Raw genomic sequence first — 25,525 nt, 5'->3', positions numbered from 1 at the left:
GCTTTCTTTCTAGGTCCCCGAAGTGAAGGGAAAATTCTGAAATGCAGAAAAGTTTATTTGCTGCCGCAAATGGGAATCTGGAATAATTATGAAAAACACACTGAAGTAATTGTGTTTGACTGGAACAAAATTCTTGCAAAGTCCCCAAGGTAAGAGCACTTTTTATCTTTCAAATGACACTGAAGATTTGCTGTTCTGGTTAGCAACAATATCCACTTGAATCCAACAGAGAATGAAGGCTTGACATTTCTGGAAGCGGCAGCCCACTGACGCTGAAGGGCTCAGTACCCCTTGCTGCATCTCCCTGCCAGATTTCATCTTTCCCCTGCCTTTTTTAAGATCCTCTTGTATTTCTTTACATGAGTGGGCTGAACACTTGTTCCTTGTCTACCTGCAAGGCAGGCAAATGTAGCATTTTAATGGTACTGGAGGCTTTTAGCAGCCTTTCAGTTTGGATATAACTAAGTTGATGCTTTGTAGTGATACACTTATTCCTGGACTTGAATATACTTACAGAGGGATAAGGTTACCCTGTTAACATGATGAAACCTGGCTCCACATTCCCTGTCTAACATCAGGTCTATGGCTTCAAAATAATCAAACTCATAATCTGAGAAAGCTTTTGAAATCAGGTCATCAGACAGGCATTTCCACAGAGACCAGCTCTGCTCCTGCACTGGGAATGGTGGGAACACCTAGGTTCACTTGCATGTTGAACTAGCAGCTGTTGGGCATGTGCTGTGTGGTTCGGGACTAAATACCTGTCCCTCCCATCAACTCACATCAGAAATAGCATGTTCAGAATCAGTCTGATTTGTGGTATTTATTCCAAGGGTTAAATCCTGCTTTCAGTCACATCTTGGGAAACCTGGGGGAAGCTCCCTGTCTCCATTATGATACTATAGAGTGACATGAGAGCTGAGCTGTCCACTGATGTTTGGATCAGATTCCTGTGTTTGCTTTTAGAGCAACTGAGGGATGGTATTGCAAGATGAGCAGAGGGTGACTTCCTATTTAGTGGTAACTGGTGCAGCTGTGTGTTTCTCAGGGAGAAAGCAAGTAAAATAAGGTTAAATTCAGCTCTCTCCTCCAGAAATTAAGGTTCAGTAACCTGGAGAAGATCTGGGGGGCTAAAATCTGGTTGATTTCAGATCTTACTGGGAATTGTCCTTAGACTAGTATTGAATCAACAGCAATAACAACATTTATGCTGGTTTCACAGTGACTCAATCCCATTAGCTGCAGTAGCATTATGTGGTTCAGCTGGGTTCAAGAGGTGAATTAGGGTCCATGCTTATTAGCTGAAGTGTAGCTGCTCTGAATTAGCCCTGGAGTGCTTCATGGGACAATACTTGTAGAGTAGGCAAGGACCAGTGATGTCTTTATCTTCTGGGCTTGATTCATGCTTGCAGAAGATTCCTATGTACTGCTGCAAAAGAGCATCAGCATGTTTCTTCCTGTGCTGGCTCGTTTGCATTCAGGGTGGCAACGTACTGGGCTTGAAACAGAACACCTTAAAGCAAGAAAAGGTACCTTTTTCCAAGTCTTTCCTTAAAAGTGTCTTCTTTACATGCAATATTACTTTTTCTTAAAGCTGTTGACTTTTTTAGCAGTATTTGTTTAGCAATATTTGTATAGCTTCTTAAAAGATTTCATAGGCTGGAGTAAAGCCTATAAGGGCAGCTGAAGGTGCTGGGTTTTTCACCAGTGTATTTTTTTTCCCAGGTGTAAAATAATGTTTGTTGCTAAAGTATATTTGTGTTCAACAGGCTTTTGGTCTCAGCTTTTGATATTAATAAGTTTATTTGTGAATTGTTTGGGCTCTATCAGCATTCCTGTTCAGGCACAATGAAAGAACAAAATTGTTTTGTGATGTGTGAAACAGAAAATTATGCAAGCACTTTCAAATGAGAAAACATGATATCTGTTTTGGTTTTATTTGTAGACAGTTATCAGACTCAAAACAGGACCCAGGTGCTTCCTTGTCTTTGGCAATAGAGCTGTCTAAGGCATGGGGTTCGGTTCTTGTCTATCCCACGCTTGACTACTGGATTAGTTGAATAGTCTCAAGTATTTTAAAGATATACAGATAAATATATTATTGAGGAAACACATGGAAAATTCAGACCTGGAATCTGCAGGGGAAAGAAGATCCCAAAGGACTTTTTGGTGCAGATAAGCACACTTATGATAGGCTTACCCAAATCCCAGTGTGTTGATTAACAGCCCACTAACGTCACTGCTATGGAAGCAATATTTAGTTCAATTTATGCAAATCTATAAATTGCCTATAATTAATTTGATGTCTTCCTGCTTACAGCAGTTGCTGAAACTGTGGAATGTTCTATCTTGGGGTTCAACTGCATAATGCCTACTTATGTATCACACAAGTAATAAATCATCATAACTGAGTTTAAGAAATGATTAGATTACCTTTCTATATGATGAATGGTGTAACATAAACAATTGAGGGATTTAATTGTAGATATCTGCAGCAAAATGACTGAGGATTTGTGATCTTAGTTCTAACACTAACATGAATCAGACCAACAACATCCACCTCCTTTAGAGCAAATGTTTTCTGAGATGGTTTCTAACACCTTAAGTCCTCGCATGTTTGACTGAGGTGCTGGTTTCATGAGGGTTTAACCTTCAGCAAACTTATGAATCTCCAGGAAAATTAGCAGAAGTTGTGTGCTTGGGAGATCTAGCCAATTCATGGGCATGACTGTATGGGAGTTGGTAGCATTAGCAAATATATCCTGAGAAATATTAAGTAAAAACGACATTTTTCGGTGATGTTTCTATGATTTTGAGGGAGGTGGAGTTTAAAAATAGTAGCACAACTTATAAATATGTATAATTAGATTGGAGTGTGGATGGTTCTTAATCCTAAAAAACCCCAACCCCCTTATCTCAGATTCACAGAAATGCATTGCACTCATAATGTGTTGTTATAAATATGTGTTTGTGGGTAATATGATGTGTGACGGCCATTGCATTGCTTCTAATTATGAAACATGCTTACAAAGACTTGAACCCAACTAAACCATTAACATGATTTGGTCAGTGTTGACTTGTAATAAGCCACTTTATTTTTCCTTCAACATCTTCAGCTTTTCCTTCCCCACATCATTTTTATGTTATTCCCTACTCCACAATGTTCTTTCACTCAACTGCTTCCTTTTCTGCCTCCAGGATGAGATTCTGTGCCAAATCAATGCTTCTATCTGACTGGCTCTTTCTGGTCTATGTGTTAATGGTCTGCTGTAAATTGTTGTCCGCCTCTAGCCACCATCCACGGGGGCACACAGGTAGGAGATTTTAAACTCATTATGTGCTACTGAGACCAATTAATACTACTTGCAGAATGTTAGAGCCCACTTTTTTAGCAATGGATAATTGATGAGGCTGTTGACAGCATGTTATAATCAGTGCAATGGGTTAAAAATATATCAACAGCAAGAAAAGTATGAGTTATTGTAATTTTTCATGGGTTTTCTCAAGTAATTTTATGTACTGAATCTCACCAGACAGTCTTTGGAGTGACTTCATGTCTGCTAGGAATTTGGGATTTGTTTTGCTTTATTATTATCCAAAGATATTCTGAAATGCATCTTTGTCTTCTCTCTCCTAATCTGCTTATTATCAAGAGACTTTATAACAGTATCATTGGCTCTGGTAGGCAATAGATCAAAGTCCTCAGATTATGTTAGCCAGTTCATTCACTTAAATTTAAACACAGATACTGAAGTGTGGTTTAGTTCAGCTTGTGGTATGCTCCTTCTTTTCCCAGCTTGCCTAGTGAGGCAAACAGAAAGATAATTGCATTTAAGAGGATACCCTCTTGTAGTAGGGTATATCTATCAGGCACAATGTAGTACCTTCTCAGAAAAGGCAGAAATGGCTCAGAACAAGTTGGATTGGCTTCATGAAGTACCAGACTGGATCTTTGATATAACATCTCTGTGCTAGGGGGAATGGCTTTAAGATGAAAGAGGGTAGATTTAGATGAGATATAAGAAGTTATTTTCTGTGAGGGTGATGAGGCCCTGACACAGGTTGCCCAAAGAAGCTGTGGCTGCCCCATCCCTGGCAGCATTCAAGGGGCTTGGCACAACCTGATCTAGTGAAAGGTGCCCCTGCAGGGCAGGGGGTCTGGACTAGATAATCTTTCAAGGTCCCTTCTGACCCAAATCATTCTATAATGCCTTAGATCTACATGCAGTGTTCTTAGCTCTGTGCCAGACTCCCATGTGTCCGGGTTTAATGTTAGCATCCACTTCAGCTCAGCACTAGGAAGTGGGGATGCATTTGTTAGAGGCTCCATCCTCCAGATGAGACAGCCTATTGATCACTTTCCTGGCTGCTTCCTGTGATCATCAGAGGCAGGAGCTGAAGTCTCCTTATTTGGGGACCAAAATCTCTAACATCCTGGCAAGGAGGATTGACTGTGACCTGCATATAGCTGCTGTGTCTGTCTACATGCCCATCAGCAGTGTGTGTTCCTAAGAGCTACACAAACCAGCTCCTTGCCTTATCCATCACCAGCTCTGTGTTCCCTGGTGCTGTGCAGCACTCATGCGTTTGCCATAAGACACAGTCACAGGTTACGGAGAATAGCTGGCATTGCTTTAAAAGCCCACAAAGTAACTTCAGAGAATACAGTGTTAGAAGATGATCCATGTTATTGCTTTGCAGGTAGCTGTTATGGAAACTAGTTGAACCACTTCAATGAGGAAGGGGGCCTGTGCACAATGACAAGTTAATTAGGCCCTCTTGACCTTTCCTGTAAACAGCTGCTGCGCAGTAGGTCATTTCAGAGCCGACTACACAGCAAAACCTGCAGAACAGCTTCTGCAGCTTTTGTCTTTCAGGGAAGAGTCTTGTAGAAAGAAATGTTATTTTTGTCTTTTAAAAATGGACTTAGCATGTGTACGGAAGGAAAATACCCGTAACGAGGCAGTAGTGATGCTGTGTTGTAGGCTTGTAGGATGAACAATCTTTGTGTGTTATGTAAATCATGGCAGTCGTTTTAACATAACATTTTGGAATGCTTGGTTGCATAGTTTTAATTGACACTAAGAATTCTTTCCCCCATATTAAAGAAGTACTCAGGTTTGACTGTAGGACGCAAGCTGCTTGACTGTTAAGCAGATTTAAGTACTGTGTTTTCTCTGGTAGGCTAAAGAAAGAGTCTGCTTTTCATTAATAGTTTGGTCATAGATTATGGAACTCTTTTTCAAATAGATACTCTTGAAGCTGGGACATTCATGCATCTTTTTAGACTTCAGTATCATATTCTTCCCCAAACACGAGCTTTTCTTATGCATACATGGAAGCAATCCCATCCCACTTTATTATTTCATGTAGGAATGAAAAAGTCACCCCATTTTTTGATCCTCCAGCTCCCCATGTCTGTCCTATGGCATCATAGATCATTCAGAAGGCTTTGGGGGCTCTCCTCAAGGGGCTTGTGTTTCCCAGCATCATTTTGTCTTTGCTGTTTGATATACCACCCAGATTGACCGCCTAATGTACGATCAGATGGAATCTGATATGTGAGCAAGACAGTGTCTTGTTCGCCAGGAAAGCAAATAATTTAGCTGCTTTATTCAGCCAGTTTTGTGGAAAGCAAATAATTAGCCTCCTTTGTTTAATACAAATTAGCATGTTCTTGGATGGCAATTGAGATAACATTCTTCCATTCAATAAACAACATGAATATTTTTCAAAGTAAAATGTCCTGAAGCACATCAGGGGGATGAATTCAAGCTTTGGGTTTAGCAAAGCCTTTGTCTGGTGTCCCTTAGGTCAAGTAGCTGTAACCTGACAGGAGTGTACTGAGGTGGGAAATATGAGCTGTTTATGAGACTGGGATCCTTCAGGAGGGTCTGGGTTTTAAGAACATATTGTGTCTGCTCCCGAAAATGAGTGTGTTTCAAGCTATGTACTTGCCATCACTAGTGGCTTTTGAAAAAGTGCTTACTCATCAAGGCTAAAGAAGTTTATTAACTAAGAGCAGGCAATAGAATTTAAGAAGTGCAGATTGACTTCTTTCTTTTCAAAATGCTGCCATTTTTAAGGACCCTAATCTGGGAAAAGACAGTTATTGACTTTGGTCATGTTACATGGTGCCTGAAAGAATGACATTCGACAGCTGTCTCTGCAATATTCAGGCAGGAACAGAGACTAGATCTTTAAGGACCCAATAACCATTCTGTTTCTGAAAAGTGGGAGAGAATGTCACCGAGCAATCACTTTGACAAAAAAGGGCCTCTCCACTGTAATAGTGTAAGACAGAGCTGGCTCCTTCTTTTGTTCTGCAAAATATTCTCCACCATCTAATAACTGTTAGTGAAGAGACTGTTCAATCTAGCAAGCCGATCCAGCCATTGCTTTGAAGCAGTTTGGATCTTGAGCCCAGCTTGGAGGCCACAGTCTGTTTTTCATTTGAACACTGTAATTGCTTTGACTGGCAAAGTTAACTAGGCAAAAGGTAGAAGAGAAATGTTCCTTCTCATTACCATTAGCTCACTGAAGATGCTGCTCATGCAGATTATTTCAGCAGGCTTCCTGTATGTCTATGTAGAGAAGACACGTCAGAATATTCATCTGACTTTGTGGCTCTGAATTACCCTTATAAAGAGTTTGTCTTTTGCACTGACAGTAACTGAGAGAAGCATAAGCACCAGCCTTACTATGGCTATTTAAAATTGGGCAGTATTTCAGGCTCCCAGAGCACCTAACTGATACCAATATAACTATCAATTCCATGCTGTGCTGAATGAAGCAACATACATTTAGTAACAGAGGAGATTTGTTTCCACCTCACTGCTATAAGTCAGGATCCACACATGATGAAGCATTGAAAAGACACTTCCTCAGGTCACCTTACAGCAGGACTGGACTTGCAGACCATTAATTGGCATAGCCAGCTGAGCAGTTTCTATCACGAATTAACAGTGCAGCTTGGCTTTTCTGAGACTGCTGTGTTTTATGTGATGATGCTCACCTGAAATGCTGCCAGCCTCCTTCTACTTGCTGAAGGTTCTAGATTTTTTGAAAGCCCATTATTACTAATATGCCTGGAATCCATGTCTTTAACGAGCATCCATCTGTAGTTTTAAGCAGGGCCAAAGTTGTCTCTGAATTGTTTTACTCAGTTCAAGTTATATTTTTTCTTTGTGATTTCAAGTGAAGACATTGGTGATAATGTAGCTGGTAGCAATTTGCTTTATTGCTGCACCTGCAGGACAGTGCAGATCATAGGGAGAAATCACTGTCTGTGTTTGAGTGCACTGGGACAGCTTGCTTTTCTGGCCAATCAGAGGAGTAAGTAGCTACTTCTTTTCATGGAATTTATTCCTTGTTTCGCTGCAAGACTGTTTTATTTACAGAGTTGTTGGAGGTTAAACGGCACAAGTCTTGTTAAAAATGGCAGTGGCAAGCAAATATGCATGACTAGAGACTGGGAAGTGTGTTTGGGAGGAAATTGTCACCAGCCTGAGCTGTTGTAAACTCTATGTCTTTGCGTAGTGAAATCCAGCTGAAAGTGCAATTTGCTGCCTGGCATTTTAGATGTGATCTCCAGCAACCAGAATGCTGCCCTAACTGGTTTTCAGAGGACCAGTGATTTCCACCACCTGTGAAAGGCAAGCTGCTTTTGTAGATTCTGCTGAGCAGGGCCTGAAGTGAGACCTGAGATAATTTTCTGGGATTCCATGAATGTTCTCCTTCGTTTTCTTCTGATGGATGCTTGAACAGGGAGAGACACGTATTGAAAGACTTGGCTTGTGTGAGAGCAACCTCAGCGAATAATGCAGCAGTGCACTTGATGCAGAAGACAAAGCCTCTCCTCGCTTCTGTTCCCTTTCTGCCCTGGCTATGGCTCACAGAAAGCAATCTTTTTCAGAACATGTCTGTCTCTTTTGTTTTTGTCCTTCTTTGGTTGCTAATGGAAGAGGTGCTAATCTAACATATCAGAGGGATGGGCAAAGTCACTTGTTTGTCATAAGAAATAGACCTCTTGTCATTTGGTAGCAGTAAGTATTGTATGTACGTGGACCTGAGGCCAAGATCTATCCTTGATAGATCCACACCGGACCTGCTGAAGGCAGTACAGAGGCTATGTGTTGAATGAGGTGGTTAGTAATTCTTTTCTGTGTCCCAAATGGCACAGAGAAGTCAGTACTTTGAGGAGTGGAAGAATCACCCCCTAAACCTTCATACCACACTGGGAAAGTACATATTTCTCAGATAGTCTTTTTGTCAATCCTCCAGGATACAGGGGAGGACCTAAAAAAAGCTAGGAGGATTAGCCAGGTTAATAAATGGTTAAAAGCATGGTGTCATAGGGGTTTGGGTGTCTTGAACACGGGACCTGAGTTTGTAGGCCAGGTCTAGTGGGGGCTGGTGGAGCTTGCCTGATAAAGAAGGGAAAGAGCAGTTTTGGCAGGAGGCTTGCCAGACTGGTCAAGGAGGCTTTAAACTAGATGTGTTGGGGAGGGGGGCATCATTCTGTCCTAACACACCCAGTCAGTTGCCAGAACCTATAATAAATGCTTGGAGCATTTATCGGGATAGAGATATCCCAGCTGCTCCAGCCAATGAGCCAGCTTCGGTTGGAGCTTGGCTCAGATGTCTCTATACAAATTCCCGTAGCATGGGGAACAGCTAATAGGAATTAGAGATGTGTGCACGTCTACGAGGGTATGATATAATAGGAATCACAGAAACATGGTGGGATGGCTCCTACGACTGGAGTGTTGGAATGGAAGGTTACAGGCTCTTTAGGAAAGACAGGCCTGGCAGGCGGGGAGGGAGAGTTGCCCTTTATGGTAGGGATATGCTGGAGAGTATGGAACTGTGTCTGGGGACAGGTGATCAGTTAACAGAGAGTTTGTGGGTCAGGGTTAAAGGGAGGACAGCGATGGGAGACATTACTGTGGGGATCTGTTACAGACCGCCTGATCAAGGAGAACCTGCGGATGAAGCACTCCATAGACAGATAGGAAAAGCCTCATGCTGGCAGGCCCTAGTTCTCATGGGTGACTTCAAACACCCTGACATCTGTTGGAAGGACGGTACGGCCCGGTACAACCAATCCAGGAGGTTCCTCGATTGTGTAGAAGACAACTTCCTTCTGCAAGTAATAGAGGAGCCAACAAGGAGAGGTGCCATGCTTGACCTCGTGCTCACCAACAGGGAAGGGCTCATTGGAAATGTGACTCTCCAGGGCAGCCTTGGATGCAGCGATCATGAGATGCTCGAATTTGAGATCCTCAGGACAGTGAGAAGAGCGTGCAGCAAGCTCACTGCCCTGGACTTCAAAAGAGCAGACTTTGGCCTCTGACTTTGAACCTGCTTAGGAAGGTTCCATGGGATATAGCCCTAGAGGGCAGGGGGAACCAAGACTGTTGGTTGATATTCAAGGATCACCTGCTGCAAGCTCAGGAGTGTTGCATCCCAACCAGAAGGAAGCGCAGCAGGAGGGCCAGGAGACCTCCTTGGGTGGACAAGGAGCTGCTGAGGAAAATTCAGATGAAAAAAGAGGCTTATAAAAGGTGGAAGCAAGGACAGGAGGCCTGGGAAGAATACAGGGATGTTGTCCGGGAAGCCAGGGACCAGGTTAGGAAAGCTAAGGCCCAGTTAGAATTAAACTTGGCTAGGGATGTTAAGGATAACAGGAAGGGATTCTACAGGTACATAGCAAATAAAAAACAGACAAGGGAGAACGTAGGCCCCCTCAGGAAGCTCTTGGGAGAACTGGCTACACAGGATTTGGAGAAGGCTGAGGTTCTGAATGACTTCTTTGCCTCGGTCTTCACTGCCAAAGGCTCTGACACTACCACCCAAGTCTTGGAAGGCAGACGCAGGGACTGTGAGAATGAAGACTTTGGGCCCACTGTAGGAAAGGAACTGGTTCGAGACCATCTTAAAAATCTGAACGTGCACAAGTCCATGGGACCTGATGAAATCCATCCGTGGGTCCTGAAGGAGCTGGAGAATGAAGTTGCAAAGCCGCTGGCCATCATATTTGAGAAATCATGGCAGTCAGGTGAAGTTCCTGATGACTGGAAAAAGGGAAATATAACCCCCATTTTCAAGAAGGGGAGAATGGGTGACCCAGGGAATTACAGAGCAGTCAGTCTCACCTCTGTGCCTGGCAAAATCTTGGAGCAGATTCTCCTGGAAGGCATGCTAAGGCACATGAAAATCAACAAGGTGCTTGGTGACAGCCAGCATGGCTTCACTAAGGGGAAATCCTGCCTGACCAATTTGGTGGCCTTCTGTGATGGGGCTACAGAACTGATGGACAGGGGTAAAGCAGTTGATGTCGTCTACCTGGACTTTTCCACACGACATCCTTGTCTCTAAATTGGAGAGACATCAATTTGATGGATGGACCACTCGGTGGATAAAGAACTGGCTGGATGGCCACACGCAAAGAGTTGTGGTCAATGGCTCGATGTCCGGCTGGAGACCAGTAACGAGTGGTGTCCCTCAGGGATCGGTGTTGGGACCGGTCTTGTTCAACATCTTCGTTGCTGACATGGACAGTGGGATTGAGTGCGCCCTCAGCAAGTTTTCTGATGACACCAAGCTGTGTGGTTTGGTTGATACCCTGGAGGGAAGGAATGCCATCCAGAGGGACCTTGACACGCTTGTGAGGTGGGCTGATGCCAACCTCATGAAGTTTAACCATGCCAAGTGCAAGGTCCTACACCTGGGTTGGAGCAATCCCAGGCACAGCTACAGGCTGGGCAGAGAAGAGATTCAGAGCAGCCCTGAGGAGAAGGACTTGGGGGTGTTGGTTGATGAGAAAATGAACATGAGCCGGCTTCAGTGTGCGCTCGCAGCCCAGAAAGCCAACCGTATCCTGGGCTGCATCAAAAGGAGCGTGACCAGCAGGTTGAAGGAGGTGATCCTGCCCCTCTACTCTGCTCTTGTGAGACCTCACCTGGAGAATTGTGTGCAGTTCTGGTGTCCTCAACATAAAAAGGACATGGAACTGTGGGAACAAGTCCAGAGAAGGGCCACGAGGATGATCAGGGGACTGGAGCACCTCCTGTATGAAGACAGGCTGAGAAAGTTGGGGCTGTTCAGCCTGGAGAAGAGAATGCTGCGTGGAGACCTCATAGCAGCCTTTCAGGATCTGAAGGGGGCCTATAGGGATGCTGGGGAGGGACTCTTCATTAGGGACTGTAGTGATAGGACAAGGGGTAATGGGTTAAAAATTAAACAAGGGAAGTTTAGATTGGATATAAGGAGGAAATTCTTTCCTGTGAGGGTGGTGAGGCACTGGAATGGGTTGTCCAGGGAGGTTGTGAATGCTCCATCCCTGGCAGTGCTCAAGGCCAGGTTGGACGAGGTCTTGGGTGACATGGTTTAGTGTGAGGTGTCTCTGCCCATGGCAGGGGGGTTGGAACTTGATGATCTAAAGGTCCTTTCCAACCTTAACCATTCTATGATTCTATGTTTCTGTATTTCATTGCCCTTTATTAGGCAGTGAGGAAGGACTAGCAGCCTATGATAGGTAAAACCTGGATGTGTCATCAGTGTGGGGTGTGTGATCAGTCAAATAGGCATCAGATGAAGAAATGAACATCACAATAAAGGCATTCAGTGATGCTGTTGGACTGGACCTGGGGGCTGAGTGGCAGGTGGGCATAAATGATGCTGAGAACGTCCCAGACAGAAGCCTGTTCCTTTATGCACAAAAAAGCAAATCAGGTGCTGAGGTGTGTATTAGACACTGGTTTGATTTGCAGGACCCCCCCCCCCCCCCAGCACTTTTTAAACTCTGAATGTGAAATGTTGCTGTCAGCTGGAATTCAGAACTTTCAGTACCTTTTGATCATGTTTTTGGTTTCAGATGGTCTGATAGACTGGGTAGTTCTGCATCTATTGCAGGTTTTCACAGCTTCTAGGAATTTGTGGGCAGGATCATGACCCTGTTGGAGTCAGAAGAAAAATTCTTTCTTTACACAGGCTCTAGGACTTTACCTGCTTAACTGAAGGCTGTGTGTGAAAAATACAGCTTTCTCTTAGAAATATTGCTGCTTTCAAGGAAAAAGGGGAAACCCAGGCTTCTTGTTCTCCCCTTATTTTGGGGTTGGGGCATCATTCTTTCAGTGCTATTGGGTAGCCACAGGCTTGGTTCCCAGTTCCACCAGAGGGCTCTGCAAGGCTGCAAAAGGGGTTCCAGTGCCCAGTCACAGATGGGCACCCCTCTTACTTTCCCCTGATTTACAGTAACTGTACATTTTGCTAATTAGAATGATGAGTACTTTGTATTTCAATGGGTCAGACGTGGTTATTGCACAATAAACCTTAGCCCTCTGTTCTGTTTAACTCCTTTTATGTCTTAATGTTTTATTCAGTGTGCTATTTATGTGCTTTATTATCCACCTTCTAAATATAGGGTAGCTACAACATACAGCCCTGGCTGTAATCTCTTCGAGTAATAAGGTAGGCAAAGCAATTCAACTGAGGAATAGATTCCCTTTAAGACAAAAAGGAGTGAAGTTCACTGTGTGGTTTGTTGGTGTATTTATTTTAGAGAAGGAAAAGAAGAGGCAGAAATACTTCTTATTTTCCTGATTTCTGCCCACCTGCTTAAATAACAATGGGAACTTTTAGGACATATGACAGATTTTGACAATGATTTCAATTTGGATGCATAGCTGTGTTACCAGTAAAGAGCCAATTCAGTGACAATCTAGTCTTTTATAGGGTAAAATGTAGCTTCTGGTATCATTTTCCATGAATGGAATGTGATTGTCTATGAAAAGATTTTCATATTCCAGGGAGCTGAGGGGTGTGTGTGGAATTACAGACAAATCAGTGAATGTGCAGGTTTTGCATGTCATATTTCATTATATTTCAAAAGGGAGGGGGGGATGGACCATGTTTTGTAGCAAAAAGAAGATGGAGTTTCATTTACCACACAAATGGCCAAGTCCTGTATATCAATCGGTATACTAGGAGACTGAAGCCAAGTTCTTTTCCGCAGTATCAAAGTGACCTTATTTTAAAGCCATTGGAGAAAGCTTGTGAAAATGCTGTCTTTATTTTATTCATTTTACATTGACAGGATCATTTTTTTACACAGCTGTGATCTCAAATAAATGATAATCTTTATATTCCATTGACCAAAATTCTAGACAAGAAAGTTTTCTTCGCTCTTTGTCTTAATCTTTGCTCTGTCTTAATCTTTGTCTGAATCTACTTCTCCCAAATTAGAATTTATATTTCCAATATAATAATTTTTTATTATACATATTTTATATACAGGCTTCTGCTAATGTGGGGGGAAAGAAATGGTCGGATAAGTGATAATCTGCAAATAGGATGGAAAGCATCTTGTCCTAAGAGTTCAGCTGGGCGAAGTGATATAACAAAAACTGGAATGTTTTCTACTCAAGAGCTCTACTCTGGGTTTACATGAAGGTCAACACTTTGAGTCCTTAGGAGGATAGATGCTTGAGTAATGAAGGCACCAAATTGAAATGTGAAGGAATTGTATTGAATTGCTTGCTCTGAAATGATTAAAAGTCCTTCCTAAGATGAAGTCCTGACCTTACTGAAGTGGGAGTTTGTGATTCTTCTGTGATTTAGTTTCCAGCCTGCTCTGGATATGTCATATGGTTTTTGTCCCCAGCAGAAAAGTTAGACTTCATAGTTATGATTTTATGGACGCTTAAGCCAGTCATTTTTACAGAATTCGTCAGCCAGTGTTTTGCAAATCACTGCCATTTTAAGGGATGGAAAGTGCTTTAGGGGCTGTTCTGCTATTGATCAACTTGTCTGTGTTTGCTGCATGGGCTGTATTGCCGCAGCCTTACAATTACATTAACTGTAATAGGAGCACAGTCTGTCCCAAACTTAAAGTCCAATTTCAATGTAATTATAAGGTCTTGTGCCACTGGAGAGTTTCATCCCAAATGAGTGACGGCACAGGCTTGAATAAAAGTCCACAGAAACAGATAGCAACTTCTGCTGATTTGGTGATTTAGACTTTGTGTTTACTTTTGTCGGTGCTGTCAAATGAAGGGGCATTCAGAAGCAGGTTTGGACATGCTGACCCTCTGTGCTGCATTCCATTTGAGCATGGTTTTGGCCGTTGGTGGGTACAAAATATTCACCCTATATTTAAAAGCAGGAAATTAATTGTCATACTTGGCTGTAGCAAGCAAATGCACCCCACCTCTTAATCCACTCAGACTGTGTGAAGAAGTGCTCAGCTCTGCTCTCATGCCAAGCACAGTATTTTCCCCTGCCAGAGAGCTGTCCCTCAACATTAGCTTGAAAGTTTACAGTGTTGATGTGTCTGCTTTCAAGGACATGCCTGAGCAAGCATTTCTTCTTAGAAACCAGAAAATGTTTAATTAATAATGGAAAAACCGGGAGATGGATTTTTTTTTTAACTAACATGTAAGTGTTTTGTTGGCAGAGCACCTCCAGATAGCTGCCTATAGCCCTTTGCTGCAGCTGTCTGTTTATCAGTGTTTGGCAGCAGTCTTGCATTCCTTCAGGAGAGCAACAACTGGTAGAGGACAATGGATTCTGAATCAAGAGATTAAAGATGTCTTGTAGGGTTCAGCAGGGTAATCTCCCCTCATCAGCCTGGAGATGCTATCCATCAACACCGGAGCGGAGGCTACCTCTGACATTCGTTATCTTCCACGGTGGCAGACTTTAACAATACCCCCTAAATGACAGAAGTTAGGAGTAGAAAATTCTAGGGTCAACAGTTCTATTGTTTAGTGTTTGACCTGCCTTTATTTATTTTGTCCCCTTTCTTTATTTCCTCTCTGTTTCTGTGATGGGCGTCATGCATATGCCTTTCATGTGACTGTGGCTATTCTTTGTTTTAAGAAATAATGACCAGGGAAGTTTGAGGCAGGATTTCTCTTAGCTTTACTTACTGCTTGCATCTTCCTGATGTCAGTTCTTCCACTGGCATCTTAAGATGCAGTGAATATTTTGGAATAAACAGTTTTCTTTTACTGTCTTTTTTGCACAGAGACAGATTTCTGCAAATTAGCTTGGTGTGTTGTACTTCTGGGGTGGAATGGCAGGATCTGCGTGTAACAGATCATGATCGTGTTAACCAGTCTTTGTATGGTTTTGCACGTAGCTGATTTTAGTTTCATGGTGCCTGTTGATGCCTGATAGCAAAATGAAATTGTAGGCAATTGTAAAGCAAAACATTAGGGACTGTAGTGACAGGACAAGGGGTAGCAGGTTAAAACTCAAACAGGGGAAGTTTAGATTGGATATAAGGAGGAAATTCTTTCCGATTGGGGTGGTGAGGCACTGGAATGGGTTGCCCAGGGAGGTTGTGAATGCTCCATCCCTGGCAGTGCTCAAGCCCAGGTTGGACGAGGCCTTGGGTGATATGGTTTAGTGTGAGGTGTCCCTGCCCATGAAAGGGGGGTTGGAACTTGATGATCTTAAGGTCCTTTCCAACCCGAACTATTCTATGATTCTGAAAATTGAAATGTATCGAGGTAGGCTTTCCTGCACATCTGATTCTCAGTTTGGTTGAGAAATCTTATCTCCTGTGCTCTGAACATCCTTTCTTCTGTAGCTCCTTTTTCTGTGGGAGGTTTTCTTTTACATAGCAGGAAATAAAAGTTGATAGAGGGCATGCTGACCTTCTTCCTTTGTGCTGTCCCTGGAGTGGCACTGGATGGGAGATGAAGATGAGGGTATTCAAGGGCTCTGAGGTGGCATTAGCCTACTTGGTTAGAGTACAGCTTTCTTTCCGCAACAATACAAAAGGGGAGAGAGGAACTGAATGCAAGTTGCTCATTCATAGCTATGACCTTTATAAGGTACCAGATTGGATTCAGTGCTCTTCCTAACCCAATACACAGCACAGTGAAAGACAAAATTGCTTGAAAAAAAGCATGGAAGTATCTGTTTTCCCCATAAATATTTATTTACAGCTGTTTTATATTACCCTATACACCATACAGTATGAAATCATCAAGGCTTTCTGACATGTTCCCTCCTGCCACAGTCCCAGTGATGTTTGCGTAGTCTGGTGATAGAATAAGAAGTATATTGAAATACTGGAAGTTATGGAGCCAGATTACTGTATTTCATGAATAAGCAATAATTGTGAAAACATTTTGTGCCCCTCTCCACCAATTTTATCTTTAAAATGAGGCAAAATAAATACCTTGTCACCCAAAGGAATGGTGCCTGTCCTCTTATGACTTACTGTTTTGCAGAGATGCCCTCTTCAGAGGCAATCAGACAGGAAGATCTTTGACTATATATCATCACTGATGTTTGTTGCTACTCCTAAGTTTTCTTAGATTTAGAAAATATAATTTACTGAAAGTATGAAAATCAAGTCAGAGCATAATTTGAAAGAAGTGCAAATTATGTCAGTTGGCAGAAATCATGCCAGAAACATGAGTGTCTGGCCCAAATTGTGGATATGCTGATGATTTCTGCCTACTGAGTCCTTCCAGCAGATGCTGGTATTCCTCCAACTGGAAAAAAACAAATCAAACAAAAAAAAACCCCAAATTAAAGCAACAGAAATATCTCATCTAAAACAAGAATGTAGAAAGAGGTCCCCACTGTTCTGTAGGTGTAACTGATTGGAGTTGGCACTGTTGGGTCACTGAGGAATTAATATGTAACTGATACTTGTATTTTCAGTGTTTTTTAAATGTATCTTGCCTTTTAAGAATGTCACTTGCTTGACTGTGCGTCCCAAGGAGTTGCCTGGTTTTGGAAGTGGCTGCTCACAATGGCAGTTAATAATTTACTTAGTTTGGGTTAATTTCCAGATTTTGTTGTACTTCCAAGGTTTCGGGAATGGGGAGGGAACAACACAGTGGATTTTTATTATGAGTCCTATGCTTTTTCTTTTCTTTTGTTTGAACTCCATAGGAAAAAGCACTAGTTTAACGTTGAATTTGGAAATGCTATGGCAGGTGTCCTATTTTTCTCCCCCTGCCACACACTATTTTTACTGGAAATACAAAAACCACGCAAGTTTGTATTGACATTCTTTAGAAATGGACTAAAATTCTTTCCCTCAGCAAAATGCAATTTACTGCAAGGGACGCCACAGTCCCCAGAGAAGGAGCCAGGATAATTAGCCTACAACTGACAAATAAGTCTGCTATGCTAATGTAAAGAAACATCCTTTTATCAGACTCTATCACATGGTAGTTTATGCCAAGCTGGAGTGAAAAGAGAGTTTACTCTGAAAGTATAGCCTCTTCTGGGGGAACACATCTAATCCAACGGTGACTATGGAAAGCATTTTCTTGACCCTTCTGCAGCGTCACAGGATTTGAATTAACTGAATTCTGGATCCGAATCAGGGCGTGAGCTGGGCTTTTTGCAAAATCACTTCCATTTTTCTGTAGCAAGAGCTGTGTCAAAATGGCATTAAAAAGAACTACGGCTGCAGAATGACCAGGTTAGCAGAGATAAAGGTGATCCAACATTCTCTGTGTTGTCTCTCAACAAAAGAGAAGAGTCTTTGCCCCAAGTGCTTGAGTCTAAATAAGCAGCAATAAGCTGGAACAACTCTACTCTGGCAGCCAGGCTCACTGAAAGCAAAGCAATACAAGGTGTTTGTCAGCAGAACATGACGTGCTTCACAAATGAAGTGTGATTATTCTCATTTAACAGATGGGGGGTTGAAACATACATGTGTGCATGCTGAATGCTTCCAGATCTTGGGAACAAATTGGACTCGGTTGCAGAGCAGTGCCAAAGGTCGTATTTAGATTGTCTTGCCTGTGACTTGGTGGCTGTGCTACTATTTGCACAAACAATGCAGAGCAGCACTTAAATACCATCACTGTGCTGTGCTGGCCACCTACAGTGAGGGCATACACCTGTCAAAGCTGACAAGTGATTGTTAAGCTCCTTCCCAAACTTATTTACAATATTTCCTAGTCCAGAGTCCGTTAGATGACTTGATCAAAAGGCCGTGTAAAGAAATTCATTTTTTTAATCATTAGTAACATGTTGCATTGAGTGCTAAATACTTCCTTCTTACAGATAGTGTATTTTTTTAATGGAGTATGCATGGGCTTTCAGTCTGTTGGATGGTAAACAGTATTAACAAGGTCATTGCGTGACCGAGGAAAAACTACATGTTGCGAGATGATAAATTCAATCAGGGACAAGCCATGGAAAGATGTCTGGTTTGTAGCAGCCTCAGCAGATGGTTATAATGAGACAGCGGATATTGCTAATTGCCACTGCTCTTACATTAGCATGTTCACTAAGAACTGGTTTGCCACTTGCCTGTGGGGATGAGGAGAGAAGTGGCGTCCTTCTGTCTGTGACAGGTGACAAGGCTGTCTCCCTATTCAGTACATAGAAAACCAGAATGCAAGGACTCCTCTTTCACTTCGGTCCTCCAGCAGTTCTGATGGCTCTAGTAAGATCCATCTTAGGGGGTGCCCACAGCACTCTGGCACTGTGCAGTTGAAATGACTGATTGATAGCATCACTCTTCAGGGATTGCAGTGTCTGAGCTTCTCCAAGGACAAAGGCAGTGCCATTCCTCACCACCATTTGACCAGCCATAGTGGTGGAAACCTTAATAGTACAATCAAGTCCTAGGGCACCAAGATGTGTAACATTCTGGCTCACACAAAACCAATAAGGTGTTTTTAGTGAGACACTATTTCCCTGTGAAGTTGGAGTGACTGCTTAGTTGAAGAATGAGATTACAGGATTAAATAAAAGGAAAGTGCTTTCAATTTATGGTGGGTATACCAGACAGGGTGAGAAGCATGAAAGGAAGATGCTGATCACTGGAGTTATCTGGGTGCTGTGGTGTTTTTAGAGGCCTGTGTTGTAACAGAAGAGTTACAATAGCATATGAGGTTGTATTTCAGATCCTAATTCCATTTTGACTTAATAGATTTCTTAAATACCCTTGTCTTTCAATTTTCTCTCTACTTTTATTCCTGTATATATTTAAAAATTAGTAAGTAGTTGTTTGGGTTTTTTTTTTTAAAGGTCAGTGATGTTATACTGGAAATAAAGCATTAAGAAAAGAATTGATGAATATAAAAAGACAGTATGAAATACACAAGGATAAACACTGTGCTTCAATAAGAGTGTGAATAAAGAACAACATCCAGTTGAGAAATGTTCTCTGGGGCAAAGAGAGCTACTTGTTACTTTTTGCATAAATCTGATGACTTAAGCTCTCTGCTCTGTGAAAGGAAGATAATGTCAGGCTGATTGATAGGATGAACAGGACATGACAGTCTTCAAAGAAGAAGAAATGCAGAAATCACTTTCAGTGGAGACAGGATCTCATGATGTTGTTGGGCACTTGATAAGCTAATTGAAATTCAAAAATCACATTCAATGATGAAATGAGAGGGAGACAAATAGGCCTGAGCTAATGATTACATACCCTCTGGACTAGAATCAGAGATTAAATATTGTGTTTTCAGTTAATTCTGTATCCAAATAAGTGTTAAAGTTTAAAACATGATGAAGCAGTAACCTGGTAGAAGTGTGCAAAGGCTGAGATTATTCTTCATGTTATGTACTAAGCAGGTCTTGTCTATGCAATGTTTGTATGGCTGTGCAAGTTATGTATGGCTTTGATGCCATAGTTAATTATTTTTGAAAGGAAAATGGGCTTTTTGTGTTTTGGTATATGCTTGGTTTGGGGTTTATTGATACAAAGGACAATTGTTTACTGACAAAACATAGTTATCTTAAATTAATCCTTCTGAAATTAAGCATCAAGAGTGTCCTGGGCCTTGGTGTCTTGCTCAGAGAGAGCTGAACAGAACACATGGCAGAAAAGAAGGGCAGGTATACTTGCAGATTCTTTGTAGAAATCTGGCTTGGTGTCTAGTGCAATGTATAGCACATGCTCAGAGAGCAGCTCTAAGTTTTGTCTGTGATTCCAGCAGAATAGTGTTTCTAGCACCCAGGATTTCCTGGAGAGTAGAGGGCCTCTGACTGTATCCTGATTTTCAGGAAGGCTACCTGGACAAAGAAGACAACATATGTCAGTTTTTCTGACTGCTATACAAATACCAAGATAATCGAAGAGTTAGGCTGATGTGCACAAGTCCTCAGTACTTAAACCGGATGAAATGTGAATTGTGATTCTTCCGTTCTGCTGATGGTTTAGCTGGATGACAATACTGGTAAATGATGTTTCTGGGCATAGTTCACCTGCATGCACCAAAAAGAAAGCTTCATCCCCTTTGTTGCTGACTGCTGTATCTCTACAGCTGTTTGGAAGAGCTCCGTATAGTGGAATTTGATGCTGTTGATAAAATGATAATTTTATGTTCCTTGTAGTAATTTTACAGGAAATATTATAAAGGTGTGAAAAATATGGACATAAGCACGAGTCAGTCTCAGCAGCACCTCATGGTTTCAGAAAGCAGTGTCCTGATTGTGCAGCCAGACCACTGAGGAAAGCTCTGTCTTTTCCTCTCTCTGAGTCTGATGTCAGTCCACTTCCTGCTGCTTTCCCCCCATTCGCCTTGATTTGCTGGAGAAGTTCTTGTGTATTAATGTCTTGCTGTAAAGTCCTATTAGCATCAGAAATCTATCTTCTTCATAAATTGCCCTGTAGACTGTACCCTGACAATTTGAGTTGGCTTTAAATTGTTGTCATTGCCTCTGCTTCATCATCCACAAGTAATGATGTTGATAATGAAAATGTTATGCTATCATTTACGAATTCTGAGGCCCTCTGTTATCTATGAGGACATGCTAAGTAGATAGCAGAGTATCAGAGTCCCATTTTGCTCCACATGTCTATATTCAGAGGTCCCAAATACTGAAACAAGGCAGATAGGGGCTTTTAAAGCCAGATATAACAAGATGTTAGATACCTATCACTGCAGAGTAGCAGTCAGTAGGATTTTTCAAATATGTTTATGAGAGGTAGTTGCTGAACTTCCAGTTTAACTGCAATGAAATTTGTAGGTTTGAAAACCTGAAATTTGTGATGGTATAAGCTGAGACCCTGCAAGTTAGAAAGCTCTGTGCAACCATTCCTCTGTCAGCTCCAGCATCTTGAAACAGCTAAACAGCTACAGGATCGAAGCGAATCAGGTCTGTAGAGTGATTTCACAGGCAGCACCAGGAATGAGCCAGGGAGAAGAATGCCTCTATTGTCCTTGTGCAGGAGTAGCAGACTGTTACAACAGTTTCTTATTCAGCACCTATTTTATTTTACTTTCTCTGAAACTTTTGTCTTGGATGGCGTTGACAGAGAGGCGCAGCGTTAAGCATCAATCTGACAGCGACTCGGACTCAGCCCTTGTTAGTCATCGATCTTTACTTCAGTGCTATCTACTCGACCTCCCCACTGGATGGCAGCAGCAGAACACATCCATATGTTCCCTTTTTTGTCTAAAGTAATGGGACTGTCCGGGTTAGAATATGATCTCCCAGCTTTCATGTGGCTCTCTCCCTGCTTAATCTTCTGTTATTTGCCTCTGGGTATCCAGGGAAGACACAGCTTGGTGTTCAGTGTCCTCCTCTCACAGCATCCAAGAATGCAGATTGTTGTACTAGATCGTCAAAGGGCCAGGGGCCTCAGTCAGCCAGGGAGGAGGTGATGTGCCCCTGTACCTAGTGTGGGTCAGACTGCAGCAATGACCAGCTCAGCTTGCTGAATATCAGGTAGAACTTTGCCTGGAAAGAGAACTGAGAGTAAGCATTTCCCTTCCTATTTGTATGAGGTTATATCAACAGAGATTAAAACAGGCAGGTATTTACCTCCAGATAGTGGGAAATGTGTCCACACTGCTTAAGAAATGATCCTCATTTTAGCAGGCTTTGCAATTAGATTTGACCTTGAGCAATCACACATTCCTCATGTTACTTGAAGCATTGTCTGAATTTTTGGGTCTATTTAAAATGTAAATTATGTTACTTACAATTTATAACAACAGCTTGTGCAGCATTATACCTTTAGAAGCACAACATACTACTTAACTAAATGTCCTGATTTTATGCTGAGTGCTCAGACCTACGATACTTTGTATGTGTGCAAGAATTTAAATGGGATGCTGCTTGCCTCCAAGGCTAACAATTCATTAGGATGAAAGTGTGGGCAGTTCACCTTAGGGTCAGTGCTACATTCTTCAGCTATCTGTGTATCGGGTCTGTACAGTATGGGGAAAAAGAGATCTGTACAGTTAAGGCTGTCTGCAGTATGAGAAAGTCCCAAAGAAATTAAAATATCACACCTGCTTTCATTGGAGATGACCCTAACAGTAAGAGGAAATTCTTGTATTTACTAGGGCGTGAATATGGTATTAAGTGGGTAGGCTGAAGATGGTGCTGTTTGTCATAAGCAGGAAACTAGAGATCAAAACACAGACTATTTACTTAGAGCATCAGGGCCTATTAAGTGCTGTAGCAGTGACATCCGGTGACTGGATTGTTATCAGCAATTCCACAGTAGTTCCTTTTGGATATATAGTAGAGACTTAATACCAGCCGCAGGTCCTAGTGATGGTACTAGGCAAGAATGTGGAGATAATGAAGTGAGGAAAATTATTATGTGGGAAGAAATGCAATCTTGGAGCTGGTGCAGGCTTGATCTCTATTGTGGCCTTCGATCTTGGAATGAAACAAGATTTTGGCAGCTTGTTCACCTCCTTCTCAACTTGCTTGGAGACATGGTGACACAAACCTGTTTGAAATTTACCAACACAAGCCATGTGCACTGGCTGAGTGCATCATCTGATGCTGCACGGTGGGAATTGAGGCTGTTTGACTTATGGGACTCTCCCATCTGTTGAATTTATCTGGTTGGCTTAAAAGCCTAAAGGGAAAGTCACTTTGAAGGCAGATTTGTTAGAAATAGATTTCTTAATTAGGGTTAATTCTGTCATTCAGAGGAGGTAACTGGTTAGCTATATTAATCTAGCTCTCTGATTCACCCTTTGGGAGCTAATATCCCAAAGATACAAATACACCTCTGTATGTCCCAGGTGGCAGATGATGGAAGATCCACAGAGAGGACAGAACATCTCTAGCTTGCGGACGCATGAAATAATCCATATAAAATTGGGAGTTCAAGGGGAATTTGAAAATAGCATAGATGTGTACTGAGATTTTTTCATGTACAATCATTAAAAAATGATACTTATTATACTATAATCAAGAGGTGATTTATGTAGTTGTAATAGTTACGTAAAAAGGCTGCTGTTAAGTAGATCATATGTTGGTGTTCTTGTTTCAAGTACTGGGATTAGCTGCAGGTGGCAAGAACAATGCTTTGGTTTTTGTCCTGAGCAAGTTGTTTCTTCTTTCTCTTTAGTTGCCTGTTCCATTTCCATTCGCTCTTGTGTATTGTGATACTTGTCAATCCAATAGTCCAGCATGTTCTGAATTAATTATGGAGTGCTTCAGAGTAAATAGAACTGGGAGTGTTGCAGAGAACAAGAAATGGCTGAGTCTTCTGTGTTTAGTGAGATTGCTTAATTCGCAGCGCTTTCCAGAAATGGAACCACATGTACACCTTGCATTTCAAACACCTCTTAAGCCTGAAAGACTGAAAGTTCCTAATGGAGCAGGATATACACAATTTTACAGTCCCTCTAATTGTCACTGACTGTTCCATTAGATTTTGATTAATAGATAGCAGCCTATGAGTGAGTAGCAGCAAATGCTGAATGGGAAAGGTCATTGACCCAGGAGCACTGAAAACACCTTTTAGACACTTCTGGAAATCTTACCTACCTGCAAAGACTAACTCTTGTTACTTCACTTTTACTATATGAGCAATGCCATTCCTCATGCTAGTATGACAGGGAAACACCAACGGCAGCTTGCCTATTACATCTCTTTAATCTTGTTTCATGTTCAGTGGCAAAGTTATAAAGCGCGTTTAGCAGGATCCCATAAATAACTGCAAGCCGAGAACAGAATAATGATGGAAATTGACTATTTAGTTAGCCAGATCATGTAACTGCAGTGTGATGTGTTGCCAGGAGGGACTTTGTCCAGGTTGCTCACGGAGTTTCTGTTTTGAACTTCCTTGAAACCTGGAGGAAGCCTAATTTGGCAAATGTTATGGATTTCTTTATGTAATAGTTCTAAGAAGCCTTGCCCCCTGTGACCTGATTATGTCACCTGTACCTGCATAGCTTTGTACTCATGCAAGAGCGCCACAAGGCATGTGAGCTTTGTAGTGATTTTTTTCTGTAAATTGAATTTCATCTTTTCTTTCTCCCTCCTCCCACTACAAGCTGCTGATTTCAGTTTTACTTGAGGTTGGAGGCTCCACTGCTTTTTGTTTGGGGTTTGGCTGTGGGCTTTTGTGTTTGTTTGCTTGTTTGGTTTTTCTCCAAAAGCAAAGGATGTAATGATAAAACTCATTTGTCTTTTTAATCTTCACCTTGTAATTAGATCTAAGAGTGGCTGGGAAGAGATGCCAGGCAAGTAAGCTCTTTTCCTGTAAAGGCTCTCTGGGCATGTAACTGAGTCTTGGGAGAGCTTTAAAGGAAAGCAGTAATGAAAATCCTGCAGAAAAGGAAAAATAAGCCAACAAAATTAAGACTTAAATGTGCTATTTTGATTAGGGACTGGGGGTAAAAAAAGAATCTAGTACCCCCTGGGTTTGTTCTCAGATAAAACATTTGAATCACTAATTATATTTAAATATTCTTTATGTGTGGATGAGCTTCCTTTTTTGTTTCTGCCCCAATGATTTCCCCAGTACTGAGACTTTAGATGATTGAAGATTATGTTGATCATACTTGGAGGTTTTGGAATCATTTTACCTCAGCTTTGCTTGAAAATGAGGTTGTGTTTACTGTGAAATCAGTAATTGTCATGAAGTTTTGTTTTTGTAGAAGGCAAAGCCCCAAAGCACAGCTCCCAACTTACTTAAATGCTGGAAATGGAATAGCTGTGGATCTTGGGCACATGGATGTCAGAAGGTGTTTAAAAATACCACCTTTCACTTGAGCAGAGCACTGACTTAGAAACAGCTCATGGTCATGATCATCCATGTTTATAACAACAAAAAAGGTGATGATGGTGATCATGGTAGAGACTGAATGGGAAAAGTCTGAGGCACCATGGCTGAAGTAACAGTGTTTATCGTGCTGTTGGGCAGGATTCTGCGTTTTTAAGTCAGTAGCTCACCAGTGGTTGAGCAGCTCAAAGCTGTGTTCATGCATGGATCTGCTGGCAGGATTACTCTAGCACATCAGAATCCTTGTTTCTAGGAAATGCATACATAAAATTTCCATTATTTGTTCCCTTCTGAATGAATGTAACACCATTAGTGCAGTGAACTCCAAAGCCTTCATTTGCCAACTGATCCTCTGAGAGTCCCATGACTTCCGCTCTCAGATTTTCCCTTCAACCTTTGTTGTATGAATACTAGTTTGTAGAATCAAAACAATGACTGTGAACACTGCTCTGAAATAGTCAGAGATATTGCAGAGCTAAGCCATGTTTTCATTGGCACATCATGCTATGCACAAGGCTCATGGTTTTGCATTCCGTGTATGAG

General features: G+C 41.9%; 1 protein-coding gene across 1 annotated transcript in view; it reads left to right on the top strand.

Moving 5' to 3' along the window:
- TAFA4 (TAFA chemokine like family member 4) overlaps window positions 1–25,525 on the top strand; it is a 76,230-nt gene that overhangs the window by 26,657 nt on the left and 24,048 nt on the right. The window contains exons 2-3 of the mRNA XM_062630408.1: window positions 14–149; window positions 3,199–3,314. Of these exons, the coding sequence (XP_062486392.1) occupies window positions 70–149; window positions 3,199–3,314 (196 nt within the window). The 5' untranslated portion in view covers window positions 14–69. The remainder of the gene's footprint in view (window positions 1–13; window positions 150–3,198; window positions 3,315–25,525) is intronic.

The sequence above is a fragment of the Pezoporus occidentalis genome, unplaced genomic scaffold (genome assembly GCF_034315485.1).
Source record: "Pezoporus occidentalis ecotype Australia unplaced genomic scaffold, CSIRO_AGI_Poc_V1 ctg35, whole genome shotgun sequence".
NCBI classification, from domain to species: domain Eukaryota; kingdom Metazoa; phylum Chordata; class Aves; order Psittaciformes; family Psittacidae; genus Pezoporus; species Pezoporus occidentalis.
This window is presented reverse-complemented; position numbering and strand designations above follow the sequence as displayed.